The 13,384-nt window shown below is 33.2% G+C and overlaps 1 protein-coding gene across 1 annotated transcript; it reads left to right on the top strand.

Annotated features, from left to right (window-relative positions):
* Positions 1-5,729: 5,729 nt before the first annotated feature.
* LOC145005051 (patatin-like protein 2) lies at positions 5,730-8,539 on the top strand. Its single transcript, XM_078964098.1, has 7 exons — positions 5,730-6,173; positions 6,304-6,485; positions 6,810-6,987; positions 7,068-7,229; positions 7,456-7,761; positions 7,907-8,079; positions 8,152-8,539. Exons 1-7 carry the CDS (start codon positions 6,042-6,044, stop codon positions 8,285-8,287), a joined length of 1,269 nt encoding a protein of 422 aa, XP_078820224.1. The 5' UTR covers positions 5,730-6,041; the 3' UTR covers positions 8,288-8,539.
* Positions 8,540-13,384: the final 4,845 nt, after the last annotated feature.

The following is a 13,384-nucleotide window of genomic DNA, read 5'->3' as shown; positions in this document are numbered from 1 at the left end:
CGTGATGGCGGATGTTATGGGCTTAGGACTTGGAGGTGATGGAGCCCGGGATCCACCACCTCCCGTAGGCTTTGGTCATGGTCAACACGAACAGGATGGTAAGTCTTATTATGATATATTTGTTAGATATTTTTATCCATTTATTATAAGCTATCGTGACTAATAATTTTAATTAGATTTTTCAGCTGAGCTCCCTAAAAAAAGAAGAGGCCTAGCAAAAAACATTCAACTATCAAAGATAATATGGACAAACAAGGGGAAGCTTGTAGATATGGATTTCAATAGGGATTTGACATATTCCCCTGTCGGGAACCATGGTAATTGGTTTACCCGTGATATTGGGAAGTATATATGGATGAACATCCCTGTGAACGTATCTGGTTGGGACAATGTTTCCTCTGCTTTAAGGAATGCCACAGTGGTTCATTTAAAGGTAACTTGGACAATATTTTAAGTTTAGTTCTAATTGGTATTTAACTAACTAACTTTTTTGTATTTGTAGAATAAGTTTGATTTAGATAAGGTTAACTTGGATCCCGAGCGTGCTTAGTTGTTGCAGAGCATTGATGCGACCTTGCAAAGAATTTATAGAGGCTAGAAAAATAAAGCACATACTTATTTTGAGAATGTTGGGGGGCTTATAGATATCCCAAGGGCATTAGCCAACCCCCCAATGGTATGTCACATGAAAATTGGGCGCAAGCAGTCGAGCATTTTCAAACTCTTGAATTTCTAAAGCGTTCGGCGTCAAACAAAGGAGTCCGTGCACAACAACAAGTTGTAAACAGAGGGGGATCGTGCTCGTATAGCAATGCATGTTTCAAAGAAGTAAGCTATGATACATTTAACTGTTTATTTAAATTATAATTAATATAACTTTTAATATTAAATAGGACATCGCGCGAATCGAAGCATTTCGTAAGGCCAATACTGATCGCCAAGGGGTGTTGAGTAGTCCTGCAGTCGAGCAACAATACGTAAGTGATTAATTTGTATTTTCATATAAGTGCTTATATCGTCAAGGGGTAGTTAGTGATCTAATTTTTATTATATTTATTATTTTTTGAAAATACAGAATGCTTTACTCTTTGAGATCAGTAAACAAACTCAAGCTTCTTCTGAGCCAACGGTCTAACACCAAAGGATGCACAAAATTGTTTTGAAAAAATATTGGGTATTCAGTATGGCCATATCAGAGGCATCGGGTGTAAACCTTCTACGGTTGTGTCGATGTACAATCAAGAACAACCACTGACACAACCAGCACAATAATCACAGGTGACAAGACTATTTAATTTTGGTAATTGTTTAAAATGTTGGTTATTGTTGGTTTAGTAATAGTTTCAAAATTTGGTAATTGTTAGTTTGATAATAGTTTATATATTGGTAATTGTTAGTTTGGTTATAGTTTAATATATTGGTATTTGATAGCTTTGTAATTGTTAGTTTATAAAAGCACAATATTGTAATGATATTTTGTAGGTTGGTAATTGTTAGTTATAGTACAATGCTATAATGTTTTATATGCAATATGTGGAATGTAAATTTTGTATATAGAATGTTATAATGTTAGTTTAACTTATAAGACTCTGTTGTTTTATTTATAGTTGGAAATGCTTCAAACAATGTTAAAAGATCCGGCATGTAGTGCTACACTTGAAGATTGGTTTCGTTCGTTAACACAACAAAATGAAAATGGAGGAAACGAGCAGAGTGATGATGACGAGTAGATAGTTGTAGGATTTTTTTTATGTTTTCTTTGTGCAAGTATTTTAGACTAGTATTTTCGATATTTTGTTATATGTTAAATCGGAAGAGTATTTTAAACAGATATTGTATTAATATTTTGGAATTGAATGATGTAGGATAAGATTAGTTACTATCATACTAGTTATATATATATATATATATATATATATATATATATATATATATATATATATATATATATATATATATATATATATATATATATATATATATATATATAAGAAAAACCCCAATACCGGCGACGCCTTTAGTGGCGGCGATAGGTTATTATCGGCGACACGTCTGTAGAGGCGACATGTCTTTAGCGACGAAAAACAAGCATTAGCGGCGACAATATGATTAATAGTGACAAAACATCAGCGTTGACGTTTTAGCGACGACACGTCGCCGCTAATACTATTAGCGGCGACAAGCCCCACTTTTAGCGACGGGCGTAAACCTTCTACAGTTGTGTCGATGTATAATCAGGAACAACCACTGACACAGCCAGCACAACAATCACAGGTGACAAAACTATTTAATTTTAGTAATTGTTTAAAATGTTGGTTATTATTGGTTTAGTAATAGTTTCAAAATTTGGTAATTGTTAGTTTGATAATAGTTTATATATTGGTAATTGTTAGTTTGGTTATAGTTTGATATATTGGTATTTTATAGCTTGGTAATTGTTAGTTTATAAAAGTACAATGATGTAATGATATTTTGTAGGTTGGTAATTGTTAGTTATAGTACAATGCTATAATGTTTTAAATGCAATATGTGGAATGTATATTTTGTATATAGAATGTTATAATGCTAGTTTAACTTATAAGATTATGTCGTTTTATTTATAGTTGGAAATGTTTCAAACAATGTTAAAAGATTCAGCATGTAATGTTGCACTTGAATATTGGTTTCGTTCGTTGCCACAACGAAATGAAACTGGAGGAAACGAGGAGAGCGATGATGACGAGTAGATAGTTGTAGGATTTTTTTATGTTTTATTTGTACAAGTATTTTAGACTAATATTTTCGATATTTTATTATATATTAAATTGGACGAGTATTTTAAACAGATATTGTATTATTATTTTGGAATGAAATGATGTAAGATTAGATTAATTAATATCATACTAGTTTTTTTTTTTTTTTTTTTTTAATTTTAATGTGAAAGTATATATATATATATATATATATATATATATATATATATATATATATATATATATATATATATATATATATATATATATATATATATATATATATATAACAACAATATCGGCGACGCTTCTAGTGGTGACGATAAGTTATTATCGGCGACAGGTCTTTAGCGGCGCCATGTCTTTAGCGACGACAAACAAGCATTAGCGGCGACAATATGATTTATAGTGACAAAACATCAGCGCCGACGTTTTAGCGACTACATGTTGCCGCTAATACTATTAGCGGCGACAAGCCCCACTTTTAGCAACGACGCATGTCGCGGGTAATATTCTAATTTCTTGTAGTGTAGTGATATAATTTTTGTTTTTCATGAATATTAAAAACAAACCACCAAAAAATAAATTACTGGCTCTGGGGAATTAATTTTCAAAACACTATGATTTTGTAAAATTTATTTAAAATACAATGCACACGTACAAAACATAATAAAAAAGTTAAATAAAATTATAATTTAATAAATTATATTTATAATTTTACTGCAGATAAGCTCCGGAATTAAAAGTTATTTTATCATTTTCAATGCGACAGGAACTCCACTATTTTTAATTGACCTTTTTAATACAGCTTTATTTTACATGGAATTGCTTTCTGAAACATATTGAAGCTATTCAATTTTGGTATAAATGTAACAGTCGAATAAAGATCGTAATTAAACTATTTATATTTATATACAATATATTGTTTGGACTTTAGAGGTCTCGAGAGACCACAGACTCAAGTATTGTCAAGCTTCCCAAAAGGCTAAGTGTCATTATATTTAACAAGTTAATTAATTTCAAAAACACTTCAAAGAGTATAGTGAGTGAAAAACAATACATAACAAAAGAGATGTGTCATTGTTTTTTGTTTCTTTTTTAGCTGGTGATTAAACCTCCTTAGACAACAAGTGGGTTCAAACATATATGACAAAGATTGGTAAAAGATCCCATGCAAAACTGAGAAAGTGATGGACATGAAGATACGAGACGAGAGTTGTAGCATATAGAAATGGAATCATCGTGGAAAAAAGGTGTCCATCTATGTTGTAGAACAAAATTGACAGAAGTAGTGCGTTCACAAAATTTGGTCGAATTGATGTGTTAAGGTTACGGGGAGTGGTCACACCCACCCCATTGGAAAAGTGTTGCTGCCATATATGCATCATGTCAGCTTCACCACCAACCCACTAAAGACTGAAAATAGTTACAACTCCACAAATTCTTTTATTTATTTATTTATTATTTATTTTTATATTTTTTGACCATTATATTAATTAAAAAACATAATTTATTACATTAATTTTTTAAAACATAAAAAAATAAGAGCACATTTCATTAACTAAAACATAGAAATTTAAAACTTAAATTAGTAAAATTAAGTATTACATTGTCTAAATAAAATAAAAATTCAAAAACATAAAAAACATAGAAAAATAACATTACATTGTCTAAATAAAATAAAAATTAAAAAACATTAAAAACATAGGAAAGTTCTAATCGTCGTCGTTGTCGTCACCGGTATCATCCGCCTCGTCTCCATCATCGTCATCCTCCTCATCGTCACCATCGTCATCATCGTCGTCTTCACCGTCATTTTGCCCTTGAAATTGTCATTCTCATATGTATTCGGTCAAATCATGTCGTAGATTGTGATGTGTTTCACGGTTTTGTATTTCCAAAACCCTTGAGAAGTATGCCGAATTGCCTCCAAAATAACAGTCGGCATCCCATGATCACCTCGCGTTAACTGGCCACGTCATGCGTTGGGACAATTTTCCCACTTTCAATGTGTACAATCAATGCTACCAAGCATCCATAGAAAACCATGTTTCGCTTGATGTGCGGCATACAACTATTCGACATCGTTTTTAGTCGGATGTCGCAAGTATATGTCACGGTAAAGTTCTATGACATACTCACAAAATAAATATGTACACTCTCGACCCGTCCTCTCAGACATTTTCAGATACTCATCTGATGCGTCTGCGGTTATACCATATCCCAACTGTCTAAGAACGACCGTACATTTTTGTATTGTGGTAAAACCGCGTTTACCTCTAGCATCCCATCATAATTGAAAAAATTCATAATTACGTGCCAAATCTCTAGCTATACGTAAAAATAAAGTTCTACTAATACGAAAACGTTCTTCGAATTTAGATAGATCATATAAACTACAACGACAAAATAATCATGTACCAAAAGTTCATGTGCCACCTCTCGATCCCGGTTGATCCATTTTCTATGCTTCTTGTTGAAAATTGGAGGTGAAAAATTATCCATTCTTTGGTTTGATGTGTGTGTGTTTGTTTTGAAAAAAATGTGGGTGTGGTTTAGTGGAAATTATGAATAGAGTGGATGTATATATAGAGAATTTGAAAAATAAAAAAAAAAGTTTTTTTTTTATGTTTTTTTAATTAAATGGTCATATTATAACGTTCGAAAATCAATTGGCCAATCAAAAATGTCGTCTTCATCCGTCTTCTGCCTCACGTCACACGCTGCCCACCGGACTTGGGGGTGGTGTTCACGTGTGGAAGAGGTTGCCACAAGATGCGTGAAACTACCCCCATACCGAGTAGCCTAAAAGGACCTACAAGTCTAATCATGTCGTGTGTATTATTAATCATTTACATTATGATGCATTACAACTGTCACGCACTATATGAAATTATGTTCTTGTTTTATAATTAAGTATCGCTAGCTACCACATATTATTGACATAGCAACCTTTAAAATCTAAAGAGGTTAATATTCTTTTTAAATGCTTATGCATATAAAAAAAACATCCGAAGTCATTTAAGTAATAGACACTTCATGTGCAAAAACAACTTTTACCCTATGGTTTCCATCGTTTCTTGATTCGTGATATAGTTCTGCTATGGGAATGCATAATTTATGCACCAACCATTCTAATAAAATAAAGCTCAATTTAACAAGCCTCAAAAAGTCAGTTCAAGGAAAATAGAGAATGGGACTATAAATAGGAATCCCAATAAAGTAGGCAACTATTCAGTTGCCAGGATAAAAGATAAGTCACCAACAAACTTATACACATATACACAAAGGAATCTCCTGAGTACTCAAATGGAGAGATCCAAGTCAGTACTACAGCCCCCAGCTTTTGGGAAGTTGATCACAGTTCTTAGCATCGATGGAGGTGGAATCAGAGGTCTTATCCCAGCTATTATCCTCGACTTTCTTGAGAATGAGCTTAAGGTACAACATGCTTCCTTTGATTTCTCAAAAATTTAACTGTTTTTTTGTTTGAACGTGTATGATATCTTTGCCATCTTACAAATCTGATAATTCTTGTTCTTTTCAATCATAATTTTCATTTATTGCTCAGAGAATAGATGGTGAAGACGCAAGAATAGCAGACTATTTTGATGTAATTGCAGGGACAAGTACCGGTGGTCTCATCACTGCGATGTTAACGGCTCCAAATGAAATAAAGCGCCCTTTGTTTTCCGCTAAAGACATCAAGAATTTTTATCTCCAGAATTTCCCAAAGATCTTCCCTCAAGATTGGTAACAACTTCATGTAACTAGTTTGAATTTGGAAATTTTATGAGTTTAATCATCTAAAGATAACATATTTATAACATTTCACCTTGCATAAGAGAATATAAAGGATTCGAGTAAAATGTTATAAAGAGAAATTCTGCGAATTTAAATGACAATATAGTCTTCTTTTTTAAAAAGAGAACAGAGTCGATTTAGACGTGAACATAGTCTCTCTCTTGTAAAATGTTACAAAGAAATACAACACAAGAGCAAATTTTAATTCCTCATTTACACAGGAAATGAGTAATATTGACATCATGACATGGTTTTTGATTTCTTGAAAAACAGCAATCTTGCAGCAAAAATTATAAAGAGCTTAACTGGGCCACTATATGATGGAAAGTACCTCCACAACTCCATTAGGAAGAGGCTTCAAAATATCAGATTGGAAGATGCATTAACTAATGTTGTCATTCCTACCTTTGACATCTCGACACTCCAGCCAACAATCTTTTCTAGCTATGAGGTTTTAATTCTCCTTTTCCTTTATTTGTTATCTATAACTCATACAAAAAATGTCCATGCGATCTTTTTTCATGTTGACAGATAAAGGAAAAGCCGTATTTGAATGCTTTGCTCTCAGATATTTGCATAGCAACATCAGCAACACCTACTTATCTTCCACCGCATCACTTTGAAACCATTGATCATGAGGGACAGAAGCATGAGTTTAACCTAGTTGATGGTGGTATGGCAGTAAATAATCCGGTTAGAATACTCGTCAATTATAAATTTGGAACATAAATTTGACCCTTATAATTTTTTATAAAAACTATGAAAAGCCCAAGATCTAAGAATGTTGAAGGACAGATTCATATTAAATCTTCTTTAACTGTTAATTGTTTTTTAAGATTCGTGTATAGGTTAACACATTTTAATAATGAATTCCTCTACAAAATGGACATCTTCTTACTCATCTTTTCTTCTTCAACAGACTGTTATTGCAATTGGTGAAATTGCTAAGCAACTCATTCGCAAAAGTAGCGATTTTGATGAATCCCAATCCCTAGATTATCGTAGGTTTTTGGTTATATCTGTTGGAACTGGTGAACGCAAAATGAAATTGAAATATAATGCAAAAGAGGCTTCAAAATGGGGCTTCTTTGGATGGTGGTTCAATGTCAATGGCTCTACTCCCCTACTTGATATTTCCACTCAATCTAGCATTGATATGGTTGATAACCACCTTTCAGTTGTCTTCAAAGCCCTTGGCATTGAACAAAATTACCTACGCATCCAGGTTTGTGTGTAACCTTTATGTTATAATTTTGAAACATTGTCATAAAAGCTTGAGTCATTCAGGGTATTTACATTTTTAGTTATAATCATTGATAAAGATTAATTTTGTTAAGATATATCAAAGTACAAAGTTCTATGAAACACAGGAGGATGGCTTAGAAGGGTCATTGTCTTCACTTGATAGAGCTACCAATGATAATTTAAAATATTTGATTGAGGTTGGTGAAGACTTACTTAAAAAGAAAGTTTCAAGAGTGAACTTGGAAACCAACAAGTTTGTCCCGTACAGTGAAAAAACTAATCAAGAAGCTCTCAAAGAGTATGCATCTTAAGCAATTGTGTATTATTTGATGCATTTAATTAGACACTAACTGTTTGTATTCTTGGACAGTTTTGCAAAGCAACTTTCAGATGAGAAGCGCCTTCGTGACCTTGCAACCTTAGCAAATGCAAAGTCGGAACCATGTATCATGTTGGAGAAAAAACCAAATTTTGCAGCATTCGGAAAACTTCGAATTAATGTCTAAACGATATATAGTTTAATTACAATAGCACTTAAAATGGTGAATTATGGCTAAGATTACCTTACATATGATCTAGACATGCCTAGTTATGTTGAGAGAATTAAGTGTACGTATATTATTTTGGACCGAACCGCTTTGGAACCGAACCGGATTTAAGAGTTTACAAGAACCAGAAACCATACCACCGGTCTCGGTTGTGGTACCAGATTTGTGGTTATTTCTCAACTCAAAACAAGTTTTTGTGATTTTTCATAATATAGTCGGTCATTGGAACAATAAATAACAATGGACTATAAAAAAGGAACCGAGAATAGCGTTATACTTTTAAAATGGAACTAGGAATGGCAATACACTTTCAAAATGGAACCATGAATAGCAATGTACTTTCATCCATCACAACTTGAAAAACTAAGTTTAATATAATTCAAATAACCAAGTTATAACTATAAAATCAAGTAACTTAGACTTCATGTTAATGACTTATTGGTATTTTAAACAGCGAGACGGATTTCAAAAAAAAAAAAAAGTAAATAAGTGTTGAAAACAGAAAATACGTAATATTGATATGTTGTTTTCTGATGTTGGTTCAATATTTAACTAAAATATGTATTTTTGCAGCTTAAAATGAAGTACATACACTAAATTACATGTTAGGAAAAAAAATCAAGTACCTAAACACTCTACTAATGTTCTTTCAGTGTTCAAAACTAGGTTTACTAGTATATATCTACTTAGCGTGCTTACCGCATATGCTAATGTAGGTTTGCTACAACTCTTTAGATAAACTAGTATAACGACCCAAAAAAATATTTTGTTAACGATATTAGTTTCATTTCGTAGATATTTAACTTTTTTAAATTACTTTCGTTCTAAGATTATAAATCGAAATAATTCATTAAAAAAATAGGATAAATTAATACATAAAAGAGTTAATTTATAATTAAACTGTGTATAAATCTAATTAATTAAATTATAGAAATATTTTAGTTTAATAAAACCCTTTGAAGGTAAAAGAAGGTCCAGGGATCGGTTTTTCATTTTTTTTTTCGAAGTAGGGTGTTATGTTTTTGGATAATAAGGTATGCTACAGGGGTCGATTTTTCATTTTTTTCAAAGTAGAGCGTTATGTTTTTGGATTATGGGGTATGTGCAACTATTGGAAACTAGGGGATAAAAATTGAAAATCGAAAATCTCAGAATATGAATTCAAGAAACAGGAAACTCTCATCGATTTATTTCCCCCTCGTAGTGGGTTACGTACTCCTTCACCAACCCTAAAAATTGAACGCAACTCCTTAAAGGTCACTATATATGCGTATGTAAGAGAGGCGGGGAGAGAATAGATATTGAGAGAGGGATACGGGGGAGGGGGGAGAGAAAGAGAGAGAGAGATAGATAGATAGATAGATAGATAGAGAGAGAGAGAGAGAGAGAGAGAGAGAATCGAGTGGGTGGAGGTGATGAACGTAGGTTGTGGACCTTTTTCTAGCAGGGGTGGTGGTTCTTGCAGGATGTCACACCCCCAAAACCAAGGATGGCGGAAACATCCAGGGCTGGAGGACTTCATGTATAGTATTACAACAACGAGTATAATAGTGCTCAAAGTAAATACAACCATCATAAATTTAATGGAATAAGTTACATGGTTTTATAAGAGTACATGTTCCAAAATCGATTATAATATAATGATAAAATGTTTTGTCTAACGCCGAAGCGTTCCATACTCAAAAGCTGCCAGTCACATGTTTTTGTTGATTACCTGAGAACACAAGTAAATTTTGAAAAAAGTGTTAATGAATACGTTTGTGAGTGCATAAGCTTTTGTATATAGAGTTGAAAACCTTAATTTGTAAATGTAGTGTTTGCACAAGAAAAATCTAATATTTTCCTTATAAAATGAGTTGTAGTCTTAAGACCCAAAGACCAAAATGTACAAATATTTTACCATACTTATAATAGTGTAAGAAATTTTATGAAAATGAAACCCCTTTGAATATAAAGATCTCGTAAACTATGTGTGTCCTTATTTCCCTATGTGAGTTATTATAACCATATTGTTTGAAATAGTAATCTGTTATGACGTTCTTCAGGTGTCGGAATGTTATGAGATTTGTCAGCCCAGACCTGTCGGTCTAGCTGTTGCATGTAGTTAAGGTGTGGGTTGTCAATCCCAATATAGATCTATATACAAGTATCACGCTCTCCCTACAATAGACTCTGGTTATAACTACAGGATTTTAATCAGTACTCTAAGAGTACAATGAAGTAGTGCCTCACAACCAGATTTAACGAGTTTACGTGTAGTGTAATTGAAAATCCTTTTTGGTAGTAGGAATATAACCTTCCTTAGTGAGTTCTTAGAGTTGATGTGACATAAACTATACCTATTATAGCTTATCATGAATGTACGTTGTAAATGAGAAACCCTTTTGCAGTGAGAATTGAACCTTTTCATAGTAAATAGTAATTTAACAAATCATAAACTATACTTATTATAGTTCATCTTGTATGTTTGTAATGACTAAGAACCCTTATAATGAATGAGTATTTATGTTATCTAAGTGTAACTTAACAGAAGACACAAGTAAATATGTAGTCATCATAGATAAACACTTTGCTCAACACATTACAAAGTGTGTAACAACGTAAATTTTCAACACAAAATTTTCATTTTTAAAAACACATAAAACTCATATATCATATTTCATAAAACCACAATGTCTCAAGTATCAACATAAATCCACAAATAGAAATCAAATCCCAGAATCCTCAACAAGATCTCGAAGTGTGTACAATAATTCTGGTGCCTTCCTGCGATCCTCGGAAGTACCTGAAACACATAACACATAACACGTTAAGCACGAATCTTAGTGAGTTCCCCAAAATACCAAATATATCACATTAGCCACTCAAGGCTATAACACAGTAAGACCCTTCGGTGTGTGTGTCTCAGTGGGAGCCTCTAGTCCCATGGCTTGTTAGACCCTCTAGTCCGGTCTAAGTGAGAACCCTCTGGTCTCATAGCTCATTGGACCCTCTGGTCTGGTCTCAACATCACATAATATAGCACAAATATACATATCACATAAACAATACACAACTCAAGTAAGGACATACGACCCTCTGGTCACATATAACTACCACTCTAGGTAAAGTATAGTGAGAAACTTTATAGCTAGTAGGAAATAGACACGCACTCGAGAATCCCGAACTAATTAATATCCCTCTTTTCCTCATTTACAACTAAACTCCTCTTATCTCTTTCTACTCTCCTGGATGGGTAAACGACCATTTTACCCCTCCATGGTCTCAATGTTCCTAACTGACCCACTCTCAAGACAACAGAAGTCAATATGAGTCAACAGCTAAGTTGACCCGACATGCCGAGTGCACTCGGGTGACTCGTCGAGTCCACTCTGTCACACCCCAAAACCATGAACGGCGGAAACGTTCTGGGGCGGAGGACATCATGTACATTATCGCAACAAAGAATAGTAGTAAACAAGCAACAACATCATCCATTTCATTAATAATATAATTTCATACAAGTGTGTTCAGTCAAGTTATATAGACACCAAAAATATGTATATCAAAATAAAAGATGAGTCTTGAACGAGCACCATCTTCTCAAAACCTGGCACCGGTATCTGTCTACTGTTGACCTGAGAATACAAGTTATTTTAAAAGAGAGTATCAGCTTTAAAGCTTGTGAGATCATAAGTATATTAGTGTCTGTATTTGTATGAAAGTATTGTCAATCCAGTATAGATCTACACACAAACTCATACACTCTCCAATTAAGAAGATTCTGTATTCAAAAACGGTCATGGCAGGTAGTGTCATGCCCCGTTTAGTGGCTCACATAACTGCATGAATGTATATGTAATAAATGTGCTAGCTGTATTGTATGTTCTCCCTCTGTCTAGCATGTATGTATTGTAATGTTCTGCGTGTACTAGTTGTATTGTGTGTTCTCTCTTTATCTAGCAAGTATTGAAATGTACTGTGTGTAATAGCTGTATTGTGTATTCTCTCTATCTAGCAATTATTGACTCATGAATGAACTGACTCATTGTATGATTCTTTGTTCTAGTAATAGTATTAGTGACTTCCTCAACTACGCCTATCATAGTTTACTAGTAATATGACTTGTACGTGTGAACACGAAAGTATACCCTTGCTACCCAAGGGTATTGAATTGTTTGATAGAACTTTTATGTCTATATATGTATACATAATATATAATTAATATTTAGACGACCTTCGGACGGATACCCGATGCCCTAAAGCCACATCCAAACACGGAAAAGGAGATAAAGAGAGCTAGCCTTCCAAAGTCCTTTAAACAATACTTATATAACTATACATACATAGGCATGCATTTGACAATATAAAAGTATAAAAAGAGTTTAAGTAAAAGTATTTGACAAGCAAAAGAGTTTGTAAAATAGTTTGGAGCAAAACAGTTTGATAACATAGTTTGAAAACTAAGAAAACCACTTGTTTGGTAGTTATTAATCACATGTGATTGATATAATAACTAAAATTATTCAACTTGTATCCCCCCCCATAAAAGCATTTAAAAACATTTAAAAGGTCAATTTAAGGGGTATGAACTCACCTGTAGTAAGTGGTATGGATGAACTGATGAAACAGGCTTGCTAGGTGTCAAGTGAAGTCTTGAACACACACAAGGATCCTAGTTAACATATAATACCACATATATGTATCCAATTAGTCTTAAAACAACTAATCAACAAAGTTAAGACATCCTAGGACATACTAAAGACCTTATATAAGTGTTATAAGTCCCAAAGATTGCATCTAAGTGTTGTAGGACATTGCTATTTAGTTTAGGGTTCAAAGTAGGGGTGTCAATTTATGACACGACACGACAAAAATACATGACACGAAACGAAATTGGAACGAAATCAAAATTCGAATTCGTTTTCGTGTCGTGTTCGTGTCAAGTATAAAAAACACGATGCCGTGTCGTGTCGTGTTCGTGTTTACAAATCCACACGAAATTGACACGATTGAGCATATGTTTGTCGTGTTTTTCGTGTTATCGTGTTATATATGATTAAATATGAATTAAAT

Source organism: Lactuca saligna, chromosome 7, assembly GCF_052625555.1.
Source record: "Lactuca saligna cultivar CGN05327 chromosome 7, ASM5262555v1, whole genome shotgun sequence".
Taxonomy (NCBI): domain Eukaryota; kingdom Viridiplantae; phylum Streptophyta; class Magnoliopsida; order Asterales; family Asteraceae; genus Lactuca; species Lactuca saligna.
Note: the sequence above shows the minus strand (reverse complement) of the source record. Positions and strands in the feature narration are given on the sequence as shown.

Bases quoted from the DNA above. Each gene is read 5' to 3' on its own strand.
- LOC145005051 (XM_078964098.1), top strand. From the start codon at position 6,042: ATGGAGAGATCCAAGTCAGTACTACAGCCCCCAGCTTTTGGGAAGTTG. The intron at 6,174-6,303 runs GTACAACATGCT...TTTATTGCTCAG, and splicing joins TTCTTGAGAATGAGCTTAAG to AGAATAGATGGTGAAGACGC. The intron at 6,988-7,067 runs GTTTTAATTCTC...TCATGTTGACAG, and splicing joins CAATCTTTTCTAGCTATGAG to ATAAAGGAAAAGCCGTATTT.